Source organism: Pristiophorus japonicus, chromosome 16 (genome assembly GCF_044704955.1).
Source record: "Pristiophorus japonicus isolate sPriJap1 chromosome 16, sPriJap1.hap1, whole genome shotgun sequence".
Lineage (NCBI taxonomy): Eukaryota > Metazoa > Chordata > Chondrichthyes > Pristiophoridae > Pristiophorus > Pristiophorus japonicus.
Genome location: NC_091992.1, coordinates 36,784,051 through 36,802,712, shown reverse-complemented (window position 1 = coordinate 36,802,712; position 18,662 = coordinate 36,784,051). Strand labels below are relative to the sequence as shown.

The 18,662-nt window shown below is 44.4% G+C and overlaps 1 protein-coding gene across 2 annotated transcripts in view; it reads right to left on the bottom strand.

Annotated features, from left to right (window-relative positions):
* galnt17 (polypeptide N-acetylgalactosaminyltransferase 17) overlaps positions 1 to 18,662 on the bottom strand; it is a 472,564-nt gene that overhangs the window by 151,802 nt on the left and 302,100 nt on the right. For both annotated transcript variants that reach the window (XM_070857213.1, XM_070857214.1), the window contains one exon: positions 14,847 to 14,964. In XM_070857213.1, the coding sequence (XP_070713314.1) occupies positions 14,847 to 14,964 (118 nt within the window). The remainder of the gene's footprint in view (positions 1 to 14,846; positions 14,965 to 18,662) is intronic.

Below are 18,662 nucleotides of genomic sequence, written 5' to 3'. Positions count from 1 at the left end.
CTAAATCATGAATGTACAGTGTAAACAGCTGGGGCACCAGCACAGAACCTTGCGGTACCCCACTAGTCACTGCCTGTCATTCTGAAAAGTACCCATTTACTCCTACTCTTTGCTTCCTGTCTGACAACCAGTTCTCAATCCATGTCAGCACACTACCCTCAATCCCATGTGCTTTAACTTTGCACATTAATCTCTTGTGTGGGACCTTGTCGAAAGCCTTCTGAAAGTCCAAATATACCACATCAACTGGTTCTTCCTTGTCCACTCTACTGGAAACATCCTCAAAAAATTCCAGAAGATTTGTCAAGCATGATTTCTCTTTCACAAATCCATGCTGACTTGGACCTATCATGTCACCTCTTTCTAAATGCGCTGCTATGACATCCTTAATAATTGATTCCATCATTTTACCCACTACCGATGTCAGGCTGACCGGTCTATAATTCCCTGTTATCTCTCTCCCTCCTTTTTTTAAAAGTGGGGTTACATTGGCTACCCTCCACTCCATAGGAACTGATCCAGAGTCAATGGAATGTTGGAAAATGACTGTCAATGCATCCACTATTTCCAAGGCCACCTCCTTAAGTACTCAGGGATGCAGACCATCAGGCCCTGGGGATTTATTGGCCTTCAATCCCATCAATTTCCCCCCAACACAATTTCCCGACTAATAAGGATTTCCCTCAGTTCCTCCTCCTTACTAGACCCTCTGACCCCATTTATATCCGGAAGGTTGTTTGTGTCCTCCTTAGTGAATACCGAACCAAAGTACTTGTTCAATTGGTCCGCCATTTCTTTGTTCCCCGTTATGACTTCCCCTGATTCTGACTTAAGGGGACCTACGTTTGTCTTTACTAACCTTTTTCTCTTTACATATCTATAGAAACTTTTGCAATCCGTCTTAATGTTCCCTGCAAGCTTCTTCTTGTACTCCATTTTCCCTGCCCTAATCCTTTGTCCTCCTCTGCTGAGTTCTAAATTTCTCCCAGTACCCGGGTTCGCTGCTATTTCTGGCCAATTTGTATGCCACTTCCTTGGCTTTAATACTATCCCTGATTTCCCTTGATAGCCACGGTTGAGCCACCTTCCCTTTTTTATTTTTACGCCAGACAGGAATGTACAATTGTTGTAGTTCATCCTTGCGGTCTCTAAATGTCTGCCATTGCCCATCCACAGTCAACCCCTTAAGTATCATTCGCCAATCTATTCTAGCCAATTCACGCCTCATACCTTCAATGTTAGCCTTCTTTAAGTTCTGGACCATGGTCTCTGAATTAACTTTTTCATTCTCCATCCCAATGCAGAATTCCACCATATTATGGTCACTCTTCCCCAAGGGGCCTCGTACAACGAGATTGCTAATTAATCCTCTCTCATTACACAACCCCCAGTCTAAGATGGCCTCCCCCCTAGTTGGTTCCTCGACATATTGGTCTAGAAAACCATTCCTTATGCAATCCAGGAAATCCTCCTCCACCGTATTGCTTCCAGTTTGGTTAGCCCAATCTATGTGCATATTAAAGTCACCCATTATAACTACTGCACCTTTATTGCATGCACCCCTAATTTCCTGTTTGATGCCCTCCCCAACATCACTACTACTGTTTGGAGGTCTGTACACAACTCCCACTAACGTTTTTTGCCCTTTGGTGTTCTGCAGCTCTACCCATATAGATTCCACATCATCAAAGCTAATGTCCTTCCTAACTATTGCATTAATCTCCTCCTTAACCAGCAATGCTATCCCACCTCCTTTTCCTTTTATTCTATCCTTCCTGAATGTTGAATACCCCTGGATGTTGAGTTCCCAGCCCTGATCATCCTGGAGCCACGTCTCTGTAATCCCAATCACATCATATTTGTTAACATCTATTTGCACAGTTAATTCATCCACCTTATTACGGATACTCCTTGCATTAAGACACAAAGCCTTCAGGCTTGTTTTTTTTAACACTTTTCGTCCTTTTAGAATTTTGCTGTACAGTGGCCCTTTTTGTTCTTTGCCTTGGGTTTCTCTGCCCTCCACTTTTCCTCATCTCCTTTCTGTCTTTTGCTTTTGTCTCCTTTTTGTTTCCCTCTGTCTCCCTGCATTGGTTCCCATCCCCCTGCCATATTAGTTTAACTCCTCCCCAACAGCACTAGCAAACACTCCCCCTAGGACATTGGTTTCGGTTCTGCCCAGGTGCAGACCGTCTGGTTTGTACTGGTCCCACCTCCCCCATTGGTTCCAATGCCCCAGGAATTTGAATCCCTCCCTGCTGCACCACTGCTCAAGCCACGTATTCAAGTGCGCTATCCTGCGATTCCTACTCTTTTGGGAGGAAGAATGAGGAGAAGCTATAAAAACTAAATGGTACAGTTTTAAAGAGGGTGCAGGAACAAAGATCTGGAGGTGTATGTTTACATAGCTTTGAAGGTGGCAGGACAAGTTCAGAGGGCTATTACAAAGTTATACAGGAGCACAACAGCAAGGCAGTTATGTTAAACCTTTATGAAACACTGGTTAGACCTCAGCGGGAATATTGTTGCCAATTCCAGGCACCAAACTTTAGGAAGGAGGCCAAGACAATTGAGAGGATGCAGAGGAGATTTACCAGGATAGTACCAGGGATGAAATACTTCAGCTATGTGGAGAGACTGGAGAAGCTAGGGTTGTTCTCTTTCGAGCAGAGAAGGTTAAGAGGAGATTTGATAGAGCTGTTCAAAATCATGAAGAGTTTTGGAGGAGTAAATAAGAAGAAACTGCTTCCGGTGGCAGAAGGGTCAGTAACCAGAGGACACAGATTTAATATAATTGGCAAAAGAACCAGAGACGACGTGAGGAAAAAAATTTACGCAGCAATTTGTTATTTGTTATGATCTGCACTGCCTGAAAGGGTGATGGAAGCAGATTCAAAAGTAACTTTCAAAAGGGAACTGGATAAAACTTGAAGTGGAAACATTTGCAGGACTATGGAGAAGGAGCAGAGGAGTGGAGCTAATTGGATAGCACTTTCATCGAGCCGGCACAGGCCTCCTCCTATGCTGCATCATGATTATAAAGAACTGTCATCATAACGTCTAAAGGAAAAGGACCGAAGGGCACCATTGTATAGAGTTAAAACAAAAAAGGGTTCATTTTTCTTTAAGTCTCACTGCATTGACCATTGCGCTACTTTTAGAAAAGTAGATCAATAAAAGAACCCATCCTGCAGGTCATGAAAAATATAGTTTACAGTTCTGGGTATTTGGAACGCCATTTCAACAACTAAAGTACCTTGGGGATCAGTGCACACCAAGGAGGGAGAAATATTTAAATATTTAAATATTTTGGCCTCCAATCGCATTATGCCCCATTATTGGGGGCTTCAGCCACCTAGGCTCCACACTCTAGAATTCCCATCCGAAACGCCTCTGCCACTCCAACTTCCCCTCCTCCTTTAAGGCCCTCCTTAAAACCAACTTCCTTTACCAAGCTTTCAGTCCCACCTCCTAATACCTGCTCCTTTAGCTCACCTTCGTTTTTTGTCTGATGATGCATCTATGAAGCACCTTGAAATGTTTTTCTACGTTCAAGGCATTATATCAATACAAGTTGTTGTTTGTTGCTTCCTAATACAAATACAACCTGTGACCTAAATAAGATTTACATACAATTTACATACATTCTGCTCTGAAAGGATTGAGTTGGCTTCAATGTTTTATACGTTGCCTGCATACATAATGTGTTCAACATTGAATATGTTTATACAGATTCTGAAACTCATTCCAGCTACAAGCCCAATGTCAGTATCATTTACACTGATATAGATTTCTAAATGTAATTATGCAGACATAAAGTGCAGAACATGCAAGTGTCCTTGAAGTAATGCCTCTAGTGGTCTTTATTTCTGAGCAATATGGGGAATATGAAAGACTCACTCAAATGTCAAGCCAATCAGGGGTCTACAAGAGTCACAATGCTATCACAATAGTTGAAATTGATGGTGGGTTTTCATTATGACTATTTAGGGTACTGTACATTGCTCATCCTGTGGGGATGTAATTTGAGACACTAGTAGTGCTGAAAACTGACTGGCCCTAAATTTCTGTGGGGGTTGTCCCTATCTCCCGTCGTAACTTCAGCACAAGATCAACGTAAATGGCCATTTTAAAGCGTTTACGTCGTGTCTTCAAGAATTCCGCCAAACACCCACCAAAGTTACGGTGGGAGATTGGCACAATCCTCACGGAAATTCAGGGTCACTGAGTTCTTCCAGGCATCCTCTATTCGCACAATACAAGTGACAGTGAGACCAAGTCAAAACTGAAAATCTTTTTCATCTCTTAAACGGGGAAAGTCTACTCATCATTACATTCCTGACCTCCAGAAAAAAATAATTTGCATTCTATGCACTTTCTTGTGCTTAAGACAACCCAAAGTGCTTCACTGTTTACAAGTTAATTTTGAAATGCAGTCACTTTGTTATGTAGGCAAACACAACAATCAATTACTGCACAGCAAGGTCTTACAAACATTAAATGAGATAATTAGGTAAATATTAGGCTTTATTGGTGGGGTAAGTGTTAATGCAGATACCAGGAGAACTCCCTTGTTCGTCTTCAAATAATGTCATGGGTTCTTTCCCGTCCACATCATTAGGCAGACATATCCGCGGTCTAACATCTCATCCACCAAGGCACCACCTCAACACTCCCACAGTACTGAACTGAAGTGTCAGTCTACCCCTGGAGTGGGGCTTGAACACAAATCCTTCTGACTCAGAGGTGTTTGTGCAACCATTGACCCAAGCGAATTCCTCAGAAGCCAACTGTGAACGAAATATCTCCTGCTTTGTAATCCGCTAAAGTCGACAGTTGTACCCAGTTTCTGAATTGTGCATCTATCCAAGAACAGTCTAGCAAGTGTTTGCCGTCGCCATCAGATGAATTTACTGAGCACTTAGCCCACTTTAACAGAAGATGATCAATAACAAGACTGACGTCTTAGTCAAACATCATTAAAGAGCCTGGGATATGTATAGATGCTGCTTTCTGCTCACCATCAATGTGCTTTGATGTTTTAATCAGTAAATTACAGTGCAGATAATGAGCTCTGTTCTTTCAAGGAATACTGCAGACTCTTATTAATGAATTCTGATTGCACAAAATTATTCCCTAATTTGAGATAGTTTGTATTGATTTATTTTATCCCAACATCTGAACATTGAAAACAGTATTGTAGCTTCACAATTTGCACTCACAGGCACTGACAGCCAGTCATCATAAAACATCTAAAGCCTTTGGTTTACCACGTGACTTTGTAATCTCAAATCACTTGCTGCCTAAAGTCATTTGCTACAATACAGAGATTGCAGTTGAGGGAGAGAATCTGGTAAACATCCAGGGAGGAACAATGAGAGGTTGAAATCCATCAACATTCAAATTGTTAGTCCCCTTTCCTCAGCTGCACCAACAAATCTTCAAGTACTTTAGAGACTTGCTTAGAAACATAGCATAGAAAGTAGGTGCAGGAGTAGGCCATTCGGCCCTTCGAGCCTGCACCACCATTCAATATGATCATGGCTGATCATGCAACTTCAGAACCCCATTCCTGCTTTCTCACCATACCCCTTGATCTCTTTAGCCGTAAGGGCCACATCTAACTCCCTTTTGAATATATCTAATGAACTGGCCTCAACAACTTTCTGTGGTAAAGAATTCCACAGGTTCACAATTCTCTGAGTGAAGAAGTTTTTCCTCATCTCGGTCCTAAATGGCTTACCCTTTATCCTTAGACTGTGACCCCTGGTTCTGGACTTGCCCAACATCGGGAACATTCTTCCTGCATCAAACCTGTCCAATCCCATCAGAATTTTAAACGTTTCTATGAGATCCCCTCTCATTCTTCTAAATTCCAGTGACTATAAGCCTAGTCGATCCAGTCTTTCTTCATATGTCAGTCCTGCTATCCTGGGAATCAGTCAGGTAAACCTTCGCTGCACTCCCTCAATAGCAAGAATGTCCTTCCTCAAGTTAGGAGACCAAAACTGTACACAATACTCCAGGTGTGGCCTCACCAAGGCCCTGTACAACTATAGTAACACCTCCCTGCCACTGTACTCAAATCCCCTCGCTATGAAGGGCAACATGCCATTTGCTTTTTTTAACTGCCTACTGTACCGGCATGCCTACCTTCAATGACTGATGTACCATGACACTTTGCACCTTCCCTTTTAGATATTAATCTGCCTTCCTGTTTTTGCCACCAAAGTGGATAACCTCACACTTATCCACATTATACTGCATCTGCCATGCATTTTTCCATTCACCTAACTTATCCAAGACCCCCTGCAGCCTCCTAGCAGCTCGCACTGCCACCCAGCTTAGTGTCATCTGCAAACTTGGAGATATTACATACTTCGTCTAAATCATTAATGTATATTGTAAATAGCTGGGGTCCCAGCACTGAACCCTGTGGCACCCCACTAGTTACTGCCTGCCATTCTGAAAAGGACCGTTTATTCCCACTCTTTGCTTCCTGTATGCCAACCAGTTCTCTATCCACGTCAATACATTATCCCCAATACCATGTACCTTAATTTTGCACACTAATCTCTTGTGTGGGACCTTGTCAAAAGCCCTTTGAAAGTCCAAATACACCACATCCACTGGTTCTCCCTTATCCATTCTACTAGTTACATCCTCAAAAAACTCTAGAAGATTTGTCAAGCATGATTTCCCTTTCATAAATCCATGCTGACTTGGACCGATACTATCACTGCTTTCCAAATGCGCTGCTATTACAGCTTCAATAATTGATTCCAGCATTTTCCCCACTACCGATGTCAGGCTAACGGGTCTATAATTCGCTGTTTTCTCTCTCCCTCCTTTTTTAAAAAGTGGGGTTACATTAGCTACCCTTCAATCTATAGGAACTGAACCAGAGTCCATGGAATGTTGGAAAATGACCACCAATGCATCTACTATTTCTAGTACCACTTCCTTAAGTACTCTGGGATGCAGACTATCAGGCCCTTGGGATTTATCAGCCTTCAGTCCCTTCAATTTCCCTAACACCATTTTCTGACTAATAAGGATTTCCCTCAGTTCCCCCTTCTCGCTAGACCCTCAGTCCCCTAGCATTTTCGGGAGGTTATTCGTGTCTTCCTTTGTGAAGACACAACCAAAGTATGATAATCAGCAATACACTACTTAGAATTTTCTTTCAAGATCATTGAAGCCTTCCTCAGAGAAGATTCAATTGTTGATAGATTACAATGGAGCATGTTGCTCATCTTGAGAATTAAGTTAAAATAGCGCCACCACAGGAAGTGTACAGCTTGGTAGCCTCAGAACCTTTACATGGTTACAGTATATACTGCAGTGGATAGATTTTTAAGAACACTTACAGCAAGACTATGAATTACTGAAACAGTTCCACTCCTACTCCTGACTGCCCATTATACACCAGAAATGAATGTTTGCAATAGTGGACAAACATGTAACATAAGAACATAAGACATAGGAGCAAGAGTAGGCCATTTAGCCCCTTGAGCTTGCTCCGCTATTCAATAAGATCATGGCTGATCTGATCATTGACTCAGCTCCACTTCCCTGCCCGCTCCCCATAACTCTTTACTCCCTTATCGCTCAAAAATCTGTCTACCTCCGCCTTAAATATATTCAATGACCCAGCCTCCACAGCTCTCTGGGGCAGAGAATTCCATAGATTTACAACCCTCAGAGAAGAAATGCCTCCTCAGCTCAGTTTTAAATGGGCGGCCCCTTGTTCTGAGACAAGGGGCTGGAACCTCCACTTTTTTTGCATGTTTAACGCCCACTTAACGCTCATTTTACCGCTGAAATATTGCCCATTTTGGCACAAAATGGAAACTGACGGGCATTTTTAGGAAATTTATTGTCAAGCGTTACTTTGCCCACGTGCTTAATGTCGGGAAAAAATATTACAGCCCAGCCACTTTTTTGGGGCGGAATCATCAGAATGGACGAAATCAACGCCCATAATATCGCCAGCGTTAATTTCCGCACTGATTTAACGCCGAGATTCAATAATATTGCCTGCCCACTTTTTTTTGTCGTAAAGAACATATTTACTGAAACTAGTGGCCATGAGATCGCCCAGCGTCACTTTCACCATCTCGCACACATATCGCCTACAATATCACTTGCCCAAAAAAACGCCCAGAAAAAGTGGAACTAACTGGAACTGATCAGTGTTATGGACGCCATGTTCTAGATCACATGTTGCATCCTTTAAAAGGCTGCTGTGCTTCAGCCTCAGCGGAGTTCGGATGTACTCTGCAGGTCTTTGGAGTTGATGTGAACATCTCTACAAACATCTTGACCATACTGTGACCGATTGGAATTGAATACGTGTCTTCGTCGGGACATTCCTTGTTTGTGACCAATCGGTGGAAAACAGAGAGCTACTGCAATGGGGCCTGTTCTTTCTTACCCTCTCTTGGTGACCAATTACATGCAACAGACTCGAGAGCGCCGAAGGTATGCTGCACTGCATTATGTGCCCAATGTAAGACGTGACAGACTGATGACAAGTACAAGGAGAAGCTACGGACCTAGAGCTGGTAATTGGGATTAGACTGGATGACCTTTTGTTGGACGGAGCAGATATAATGGTAAGTACTGCAGGGAATAGAATATCGCCAGGGTGATCTCCTGGGCTAGTTTCGATCGCCTGGATGGATCGGAGAGGAATTTTCCCAGATTTTTTCTCCCTAAATTGGCCTGGGTTTTTAATCTGGTTTTTGCCTCTCCCAGGAGATCACATGGCTTTGGTTGGGGTGGAGTGTAGAATGTTTTAGTATAAGGGGTGTGAGGCAGACTGGTTAGGCTGGGTGCTCTTTGCCTTTCTGTCATTGTTCATAGGTTTAAATGTAACCTTTAGGGCTGTTGACCAAGGGCCATGTGGCTCTTTGTCAGCCGGCGTGGACACGATGGGTTGAAATGGCCTCCTCCTGTGCTGTAAATTTCTATGTTTCTAAGAATTCTTACCTCGACTTGCCCGACACCACTTGTCTTCGGAGACTGCGCTTCCACAAAGAGGTTATCACTGAGGTATGCCAGCTGATAAGGGCAGATCTGCAGCCTGCCAGCACCATCAGTGTTGTACTGTCCATCGCGGTCAAAGTCACCACCGCACTGTCATTCTACGCCTCGGGTTCTTTTCAAGCCACAGCTGGAGACATTTGCGGACTTTCTCAGCATGTCGCACATCGCTGCATTAGACAGGTCACTGAAGCCCTGTACGAACGCAGGAGGGACTTGATCAGCTTCCCTATGATCAGGGAGGCACAGAGTGAGAGGGCTCCAGAATTGCAAACTTCACCAAGGTGCAAGGAGCAATAGATTGTACACACGTCGCGATGCAGGCACCTTTTCAGGATGTAGAGGGTTTCAAGAACCACAAGAGATTCCACTCCCTGAACTGGTTGTCAACCACCAGCAAATTATAATGGCATAAGAACATAAGAATTAGGAACAGGAGTAGGCCATCTAGCCCCTCGAGCTTGCTCCGCCATTCAATAAGATCATGGCTGATCTGGCCGTGGACTCAGCTCCACTTACCCACCCGCTCCCCATAACCCTTAATTCCCTTATTGGTTAAAAATCTATCTATCTGTGACTTGAATACATTCAATGAGCTAGCCTCAACTGCTTCCTTGGGCAGAGAATTCCACAGATTCACAACCCTCTGGGAGAAGAAATTCCTTCTCAACTCGGTTTTAAATTGGCTTCCCCGTATTTTGAGTCTGTGCCACCTAGTTCTAGTCTCCCCGACCAGTGGAAACAACCTCTCTGCCTCTATCTTGTCTATCCCTTTCATTATTTAAAATGTTTCTATAAGATGGCAGCGAATGCTAAATTTCCATGATGCTCACATTCTGCGTGAGAGCACTGTATCTGACTTGTTTAACAATCAGTCACAAGGTCAATGCTGGATGCTTGGTGATAAAGGATATGGCCTCGCCACCTGACTGATGGCCCCCCTGCGTGACACCCATACCAAAGCCGAGAGGCAATACGACGAGAGCCACAGAGCAACTCGCAATATCGTGGAGAAAATCTTTGGAGCGCTGAAGCAGCGCTTTAGATGCTTGGACCACTCAGGAGGCGAGCTCCAATACCACACTGAGCAGGTAGCTCAATTTGTGGTGGTGTGCTCCATGCTGCACAACTTGGCTATCAGGAGGGGACAAGAATTGCCTGATGAGTCTGACAGTCCATCGCACCAGAGAGAGGAAGAGGAGGATGAGGAGGCGGACACTGACATCAGACCAGACAATCAGGCTGATGCTGAAGCCATGCCCCCGCCCCCCTGTAGACCGCATGAAAGGGCCCGTGGTGGCATGATAGCTGCAAGAGCCTTACGTCAGGAGCTCATCAATGATCGCTTTGCCTGAAAGAACGTTGGTGTTATTTACAAGGCTGACATACTGCTGGATGTGCAGGTCATACATTAATGGTGGGCATCACCTTGGTGACAGTTAAAGTTTAAGTTGATTGAAGTTAAGTGTAATTATACCCTTTGTTAAGGAATCACCAGCGTGTAACGGTGCAGCTATCTGAGCCAATGCGCTGCAAGGTTTTGTTAAATAAAAAACATTTAAACTGAATATTAGTCTGAAATCATCAGTAATTCTGTACAAACCAACCCTCCCTCCCCCCCGCGGCTTCTCCTCCCCACCTCTACCCCTTCCCCTTCCCCTCCCGACTTCAAGCCGCTTGGCTGAGGAGGTCCTCAGGCGATGCTTCATTTGGGGGTAAGGAGGTGGGGTGATGGCTGAAACGCTGCTTGGATGGATGTGGGTGAGGACGGTCCCGAGGTGGGATCGTGCTCCGAGCCAGAAGCAAGATGTTGCTGCTGGCTCTCGTGTGGTTGGCAATGGGAGTGCGGCACCTTGGGGTGCAGTGCCGTGCTCCGGGATCACTGGGAGCCCTCTGCCACCAGTGTTCCTGGCTACTAGCTCCAGGGCCTCCTCCATCCCTTCCATGTTATATCTTAGTTGTTGGACAAAAACTCGGTGCCAACTATGTTCTTGGTGCTTAGTAGGCTTTTTGCTACTGGTGAATCTCCTTCGTGCCTCCCACAACAGCCAGACAAGCACACACCACAGCCACACACTCTTTCAGTGCCTCCGAGCTCCCTCTCTCTCTGTCTCTTCTTCTCTGCATGTCATGATGACCCTTGACCGCCTGAATTGCGGGAATCGTGCGTTGCCATGCCGTTGCTAAGGATGGCGACACTTTACGGCAGAGGGTCAAAAAATTTTTACGCTAACGCCCATTTCATATCGCTCGCGGTAACGCCCATTTTCAAAAATGGACCCTATGTGCTTTGAGAATGGGCGAGAAGCCGGCGATCTGAAAACCCTTTTATACTGCCAATGCCGGAAATATCGCACATATTTGGGCGACACGCATAAAAGTGAAGGTTCTAGCCCTATGTTCCCGAGTTTTAGTTTCCCCACGAAGTGGAAATATCCTTTCTATGATGCATTGGTGATCATTTTCCAACAGTCTATCAACTCTGGATCAGTCCCTATGGACTGGAGGGTAACTAATGTAACACCACATTTTAAAAAAGGAGGGAGAGAAAATGGGTAATTATAGACCGGTTAGCCTGACATCAGTAGCGGGGAAAATGTTGGAATCAATTATTAAAGATGAAATAGCAGCGCATTTGGAAAGCAGTGACAGGATCGGTCCAAGTCAGCGAAGATTTATGAAAGGGAATTCATGCTTGAGAAATCTTCTGGAATTTTTTGAGGATGTATCTAGTAGAGTGGACAAGGGAGAACCAGTGGATGTGGTGTATTTGGACTTTCAAAGGGCTTTTGACAAGGTCCCACACAAGAGATTGGTGTGCAAAATTAAAGCACATGGCACTGGGAGTAATGTACGGACGTGGATAGAGAACTGGTTGGTAGACAGAAAGCAGAGAGTCAGAATAAACGGGTCCTTTTCAGAATGGCAGGCAGTGACTAGTGGAATGCCGCAAGGCTCAGTGCTGGGACCCCAGCTATTTACAATATACATTAATGATTTAGATGAAGGAATTGAGTGTAATATCTCCAAGTTCTGCAGATGACACTAAACTGGGTGGCGGTGTGAGGAGGACGCTAAGAGGCTGCAGGATGACTTGGACAGGTTAGGTGAGTGGGAAAATGCATGGCAGATGTAGTATAATGTGGATAAATGTGAGATTATCCACTTTGGGGGCAAAAACACAAAGGCAGAATATTATCTGAATGGCGGCAGATTAGGAAAAAGGAAGGTGCAACGAGACCTGGATGTCATGGTACATCAGCCATTGAAAGTTGGCATGCAGGTACAGCAGGCGGTGAAGAAGGCAAATGGTATGTTGGCCTTCATAGCTAGGGGATTTGAGTATTGGAGCAGGGAAGTCTTACTGCAATTATACAGGGCCTTGGTGAGGCCTCACCTGGAATATTGTGTTCAGTTTTGGTCTCCTAATCTGAGGAAGGATATTCTTGCTATTGAGGGAGTGCAGCGAAGGTTCACCAGACTGATTCCTGGGATGGCTGGACTGACATATGAGGAGAGACTGGATCGAGTGGGCCTGTATTCACTGGAGTTTAGAAGGATGAGAGGGGATCTCATAGAAACATTTAAAATTCTGACAGGACTGGACAGGTTAGATGCAGAAAGAATGTTTCCGATGCTGGGGAATTCCAGAACCAGGGGACACAGTCTAAGTATAAGGGGTAGCCCATTTAGGACTGAGATCAGGAGAAACTTCTTCACTCAGAGTTGTTAACCTGTGGAAATCCCTACCGCAGAGAGTTGTTGATGCCAGTTCATTGGATATATTCAAGATGGAGTTAGATATGGCCCTTCCGGCTAAAGGGATCAAGGGGTATGGAGAGAAAGCAGGAAAGGGGTACTGAGGTGAAGGATCAGCCATGATCTTATTGAATGGTGGTGCAGGCTCGAAGGGCCAAATGGCCTACTCTTGCACCTATTTTCGATGTTTCTATGACATTTCTTTGTCCAATATTTTAGTGAAGGTGTTAATCCATTTGTAATATTGGGTTACCATCTAAATTAGCAGACAGAGGAAGTCTGTATGAGGCGTTAAGGATTTGGCCATTGATACTGCCAAAAGCAAATATCTCAGTGCTATCATCTGGAATATGTAAAGGGCTGATTGCCCATTGTTGTAATAAAATCTTATATTAATTAATCAACCTGTTTGGCAATGACGTTGGTCAGGATTCGCCTCAATAGCAACAAAAATGCAGGTACTGTACCACTCTGAAGATCAGCATGGGAATGGCTGCAATCACTCTGACACATGAGGAAACCATTGATGGATTCTAAAGGTAAATATTCTTTGCAGGTCAGTTTAAACTTTCCCCCAAAAGCAGCTTTATGGCAGAAGGCTCACAAATATAATTTTTTTGCATGAAATCTATTACACAGCTGAAAGAGTGACAGCTATATAACGTGGGGTGATACCATAAACAGACAAATACTTAATATACATTTACAGGTCATAAATATTTTATGATCTACTGATTTTCTGGGGCTTTTATGCATCATTCAAGGCATACATTTTGGAAATAAGAATAGAGGGAGGACAGGTACATTACATGGTAAAACTTTAAATGGAAAACAGAGGGGCCGCTCTCTGTGCTGCTACATAGGTCATTAAAGGTGACAGTAGAAGGAGCAAAAATAGACTGTCCAAAAGGCAAATGGAGTCCTTGATTTTGTATTTACAGGCATAGAATGCACAAACAGGGAGGCATTGCTGAACTTGTACATACAAGTTAGGCCACAGTTGGAGTGCTATGGGCACCCCATTATAGGAAGGAAATAAAAGCACTGGAAATGGTATATTGTAGATTCACAAAGGATGAGGGGTTATATCATGTAGAGAGATTGGAAACGAAAGGGCTCTGCTCACTGGATCAGAGCAGGCAAGGATTGGCCTGATTGATTCTTCAAGATTATGATAAGATAAATAGTGGTAGGTTGTTTCCACTGGTTGGCAAGACAGCAATGAGATGACACACCTTTTAAATAGTCTCTCAAATATTAAGGGGCGGTTATAAGAAAAATTCTTTAAGCACAGAATGGAGCCCCGACATATCTGAGCTCCACTAATTCTGCCCACTTGAGCATCCCTGATTATAATCGCTCAACCATTGGTGGCCCTGCCTTCTGTTGCCTAGGCCCCAAGTTCTGGAATTCCCTGCCTAAACCTCTCCGCCTCTCTACCTCTCTCTCCTCCTTCAAGATGCTCCTTAAAACCTACCTCTTTGACCAAGCCCTGCTGCAATTTCTCCTTCTGCCAATCGGTGTCAAATTTAAAACATAATACTCCTGTGAAGCACCTTGGGGTGTTTCACTGCGTTAAAGGCGCTATATAAATACAAGGTGTTGTTAGATTGGGGGATTCTCTGCCACAAACCATTGTCGAGGCAAAGTCTATAAATTATTTTAAAAGGGAATTAGATAGCTGCTGAAAGAGAGGAATATTAAAGCGTATGGGAAGTGAGCAGGAGAGTTGCATTAGACTTGGTGACTCTCATGGAGAAAAACTCCAGCACAGATTTGATGAGCCTGATGGCTTGTTTCTGTGGTGTAACATTCTGTTTTTTTTATGCATGCAACCAACAGGCCACGGGAGCCCTATGAATTTCAACAGCACGATACAATTTCACAGCAGGTGGGTAGGTATAGTGCTAATTCATCCTTTTCATTGCATAGCAGTTTTCGAGTCACACAAATCTGAGTCAAATTACAGGCTGCAAGAAAAAAAATCAGCCCTCTTAACAGTCCAAAATCAACAATTTCTCAAGAGGATAATGATTTACCTTAATCCCTAGTTCTATGTTTTCTCCACCATAAACATCCATTCCAGGGTCCAGCAGGCCGATCTCACCAAAAAACAATCTATTCACCACAAACGAGCATCCAATCATGGCAGGAGTCCTGAAAAAGAGCAAAAGATCTAGAATTCTTTGAAAAAGTGCAGAAGTCCTGGAAATTACAGTTTGATATTTGTCAAAAGAAGTTAAGAGGTTTTCATAAGAACATAAGAAATAGGAGCAGGAGTAGGCCATTTGACCCCTCGAGCCTGCTCTGCCATTCAATAAGATCATGGCTGATCTGATCATGGACTCAGCTCCACTTCCCTGCCCGCTCCCCATAACCCTTTACTCCCTTATCACTCAAAAATCCGTCTATCTCCGCCTTAAATATGTTCAATGACCCAGCCTCCACAGCTTTCTGGGACAGAGCATTCCACAGATTTACAACCCTCTGAGAGAAGAAATTTCTCCATCTCAGTTTTAAATGGGCGGCCCCTTATTCTAAAGAAAGGTGTTGTGAAACACTTAGAAAAGCATAAAATCATCAGAGCAAGTCAGCGAGATATTCAGGGCTACAAATTCAGTAACGTCCCGTTGAGAGATGCAGAAGTCACGCCTCTTGCGAGAGGTAGAGGTTACCATTGAGGAAGTGGAACGCTAAATCAAGCGCTCCACTTCATTTCTGGGCTGGCAGAGGGACGGACACCTCGGGAGCGGGGCGCACGGCTCAGCAGCGCTACGGACTGGCCCTCGTAGCGCTGCCACAGGAGGGCTCTTCCCTGAACTAAAGGAAAGGGCCCAATCTACATTCTCTACAGGAAAAAAAGGGTCCTACATGAATCACCGTGGAGCAAGGATGCCGAGCCAATAGCCCGACACTCAAGCAGAATGCCGAGCTGACCGATCACGGCATGGATCCCACGTCCAAAGCGCCAATGGGTGCAGAAGAAAATTGGTCATTTTTTTTTAATGAACAGCAGCACACCTCCCCTTTAAGTTTCGCCCCGCTAGTGGCCAGCCATCCGGTACGCGTCCCCTGAAGCTGTCTGTCTTCGCCTGGCGCAACTTCAGAGGGCGATACCCAATTTTTGGGTCCAGGGCACAGCGCGCAGAGATGACGTCAATGGGGCGCTACATGTTGCCGCCGCTAAACTCCCGGCAAATTTAGCAGGAGTCGCTAATGAGTGGCGCAAATAACCCAAATTTCTCCCACACTGGGTGGAAGTTTATGTTGACAAAACTTTTTGAAAAGGTATCAGAGTTTTTGGATGACGGGAAGTCCACGGATATTGCTTAAATTCGGACAGGTTTTTGATACATTACTGCATCAGGCAGGAAAGCTCAGCATAGGTGGGCAGTTGTTGAAGCAGATTGACAACTGGCTGTAATAAAGGAGACAGAGTGGTCGTGCATGGAGCTGCATCCGAGTGACAGAAAGTGACTAATGAGGGACTAAGGATCAGTGCTGACACTTTGCTTTCAAGCTGTAAACCAATGATTATAAAGTGGGGATACAGACAAGACTGTCAATCAAGACCAGGTCAATTTGATGCAGAGTGATATAGACAGATTGGTAAATTGGACTGGGAGATGGCAAATTAAATTCACTGTTGGCAGTGCAAAGAAGTAAGACTAGGGAAGGAGATTGGAACTATAAACTAAATAATGTAAGTCTACAACATGAGAGAAGGATTTGGGGGCATTGGTGAACAATAATTGAAATTGTCTGCATTGTGTCATGACCCTATCCCCGCCAAACTGCTGACCACCCAACTTCCTTTTCTGGCTCCCATGTTAGCCGACATTGTTAACGGTTCTCTCTCCTCAGGTACTGTCCCCCTCTCCCTCAAATCTGCCATCATCACTCCTCCTCAAAAACCAACCCTCGACTCCTCCGTCCTTGCAAACTACCATCCCATCTTCAACCTCCCTTTCCTTTCCAAAGTCCTTGAACCTTTTGTTGCCTCACAAATCCGTGCTCACCTTTCCCGCAACTCCATGTTTGAATCCCTCCAATCCGGTTTCCGCCCCTGCCACAGAACTGAAATGGCTCTTATCAAAGTCACAAATTACATCCTTTGTGACTGTGACAAAGGTAAACTATCCCTCCTCGTCCTTCTTGACTTGTCTGCAGCCTTTGACACGGTTGACCACTCCATCCTTCTCCAACGCCTCTCCACCGTCGTCCAGCTGGGTGGGACTGTACTCACCGGTTCCATTCTTATCGATCTAATCATTGCCAGAGAATCACCTGCAGTGGCTTCTCTTCCCGCTCCCTCATCGTTACCTCTGATGTCCCCCAAGGATCTATTCTTGCCCCCTCCTATTTATCATCTACATGTTGCCCCTTGGCGACATCATCCAAAAACACAGCATCAGTTTCCACATGTACGTTGATGACACTCAGCTCTATCTCACCACCACTTCCTTCCACGGTCTATAATTGTCAGACTGTTTATTCGACATCCAGTTCTGGATGGACAGAAATTTTCTCCAATTAAATATTGGGAAGACCAAAGCTATTGTTTTCGGTCCCTGCCACAAACTCTGTTCTCTTGCCACTGACTCCCTCTCCCTAACATACGTCTGAGGCTGAACCAGACGGTTTGCAACCTTGGTGTTATATTTGACCCTGAAATGAGCTTCTAACCACATATCCGTGGCACAACTAAGACTGCCTATTTCCACCTCTGTAACATCGGCCCATCTCCTCTAGACTTGACTATTCCAACGCACTCCTGGCTAGTCTCCCACATTCGACTCTACATAAACTTGATGTCATCCAAAACTCGGCTGCACGTGTCCTAACTCGCACCAAGTCCCATTCTCCCATTACCCCTGTACTCACTGACCTACACTGAAACCCGGTTAAGCAACGCCTCGAATTGAAAAGTCCCATCCTTGTTTTCAAATTCTTCATGGCCTCGCCCCTCCTTATCGCCGTAATCTCCTCCAGCCCCCATCCCCCTGAGATATCTGCGCTCCTCCAGTTCTGCCCTCTTGAGCATCCCTGATTATAATCGCTCAACCATTGGTGGTTTCTGTGGCCTAGGCCCTAGATCTTTCCCCCTTTTTACCCTCTTTGAAGACGCTCCTTAAAACATACCTCTTTGACCAAGATTTTGGTCATCTGCCCTAATTTCTCCTTATGTGGCTCAGTGTCAAATTTTATGTCTTATAATACTCCTGTGAAGTGCCTTGGGATGTTTTACTACATTAAAGGTGCTATATAAATACAAATTATTGTGTTGTAAATAAGGCTAATAGGATATTGAGTTGTATAGCGCATTGCAAATAACACAAATCGTCGGCTGTAATGCTGAGCTTAAACAAGGCATTTGACCATCCCCAGCTGGAGTAGTGTGTGCAGCTCTGGTTGTCATGTTATAGCAAGAAGGTCATAGAACCAGAAAAGGTGCTGCAACGAGCTACCCATTTAACAACTGGCATCCAACACATAAGCTGTGAGGATAGACTACAGAAGATGCTTCTTTGCATCAGAGATGAGGAGACTAAGAAGGTTTTCAAGATTTGTTAAGGTTTTTGACAAGTTTAATCCTGAGATACTGTTTACCCCGGACCCAAGAAAGATAGGTTACAATGGTGTCCTACAGAGCAGCCTACACATACATCTTCAAGTAAAATGAGTGATGTAGTAACGGGCTCTGATGTATGTTTTGTGACAGTAAGTAAATGAGAGTACGATGAAAAAAGAGTCTACAGAAGCTTATCTTATACTCTGAGCAGTTCTCCTGCTTCCCCATCTCCAGCACCCTCTCTGGCCTCCTGTGACAAAAATTATACATTTTTGCCAATGTT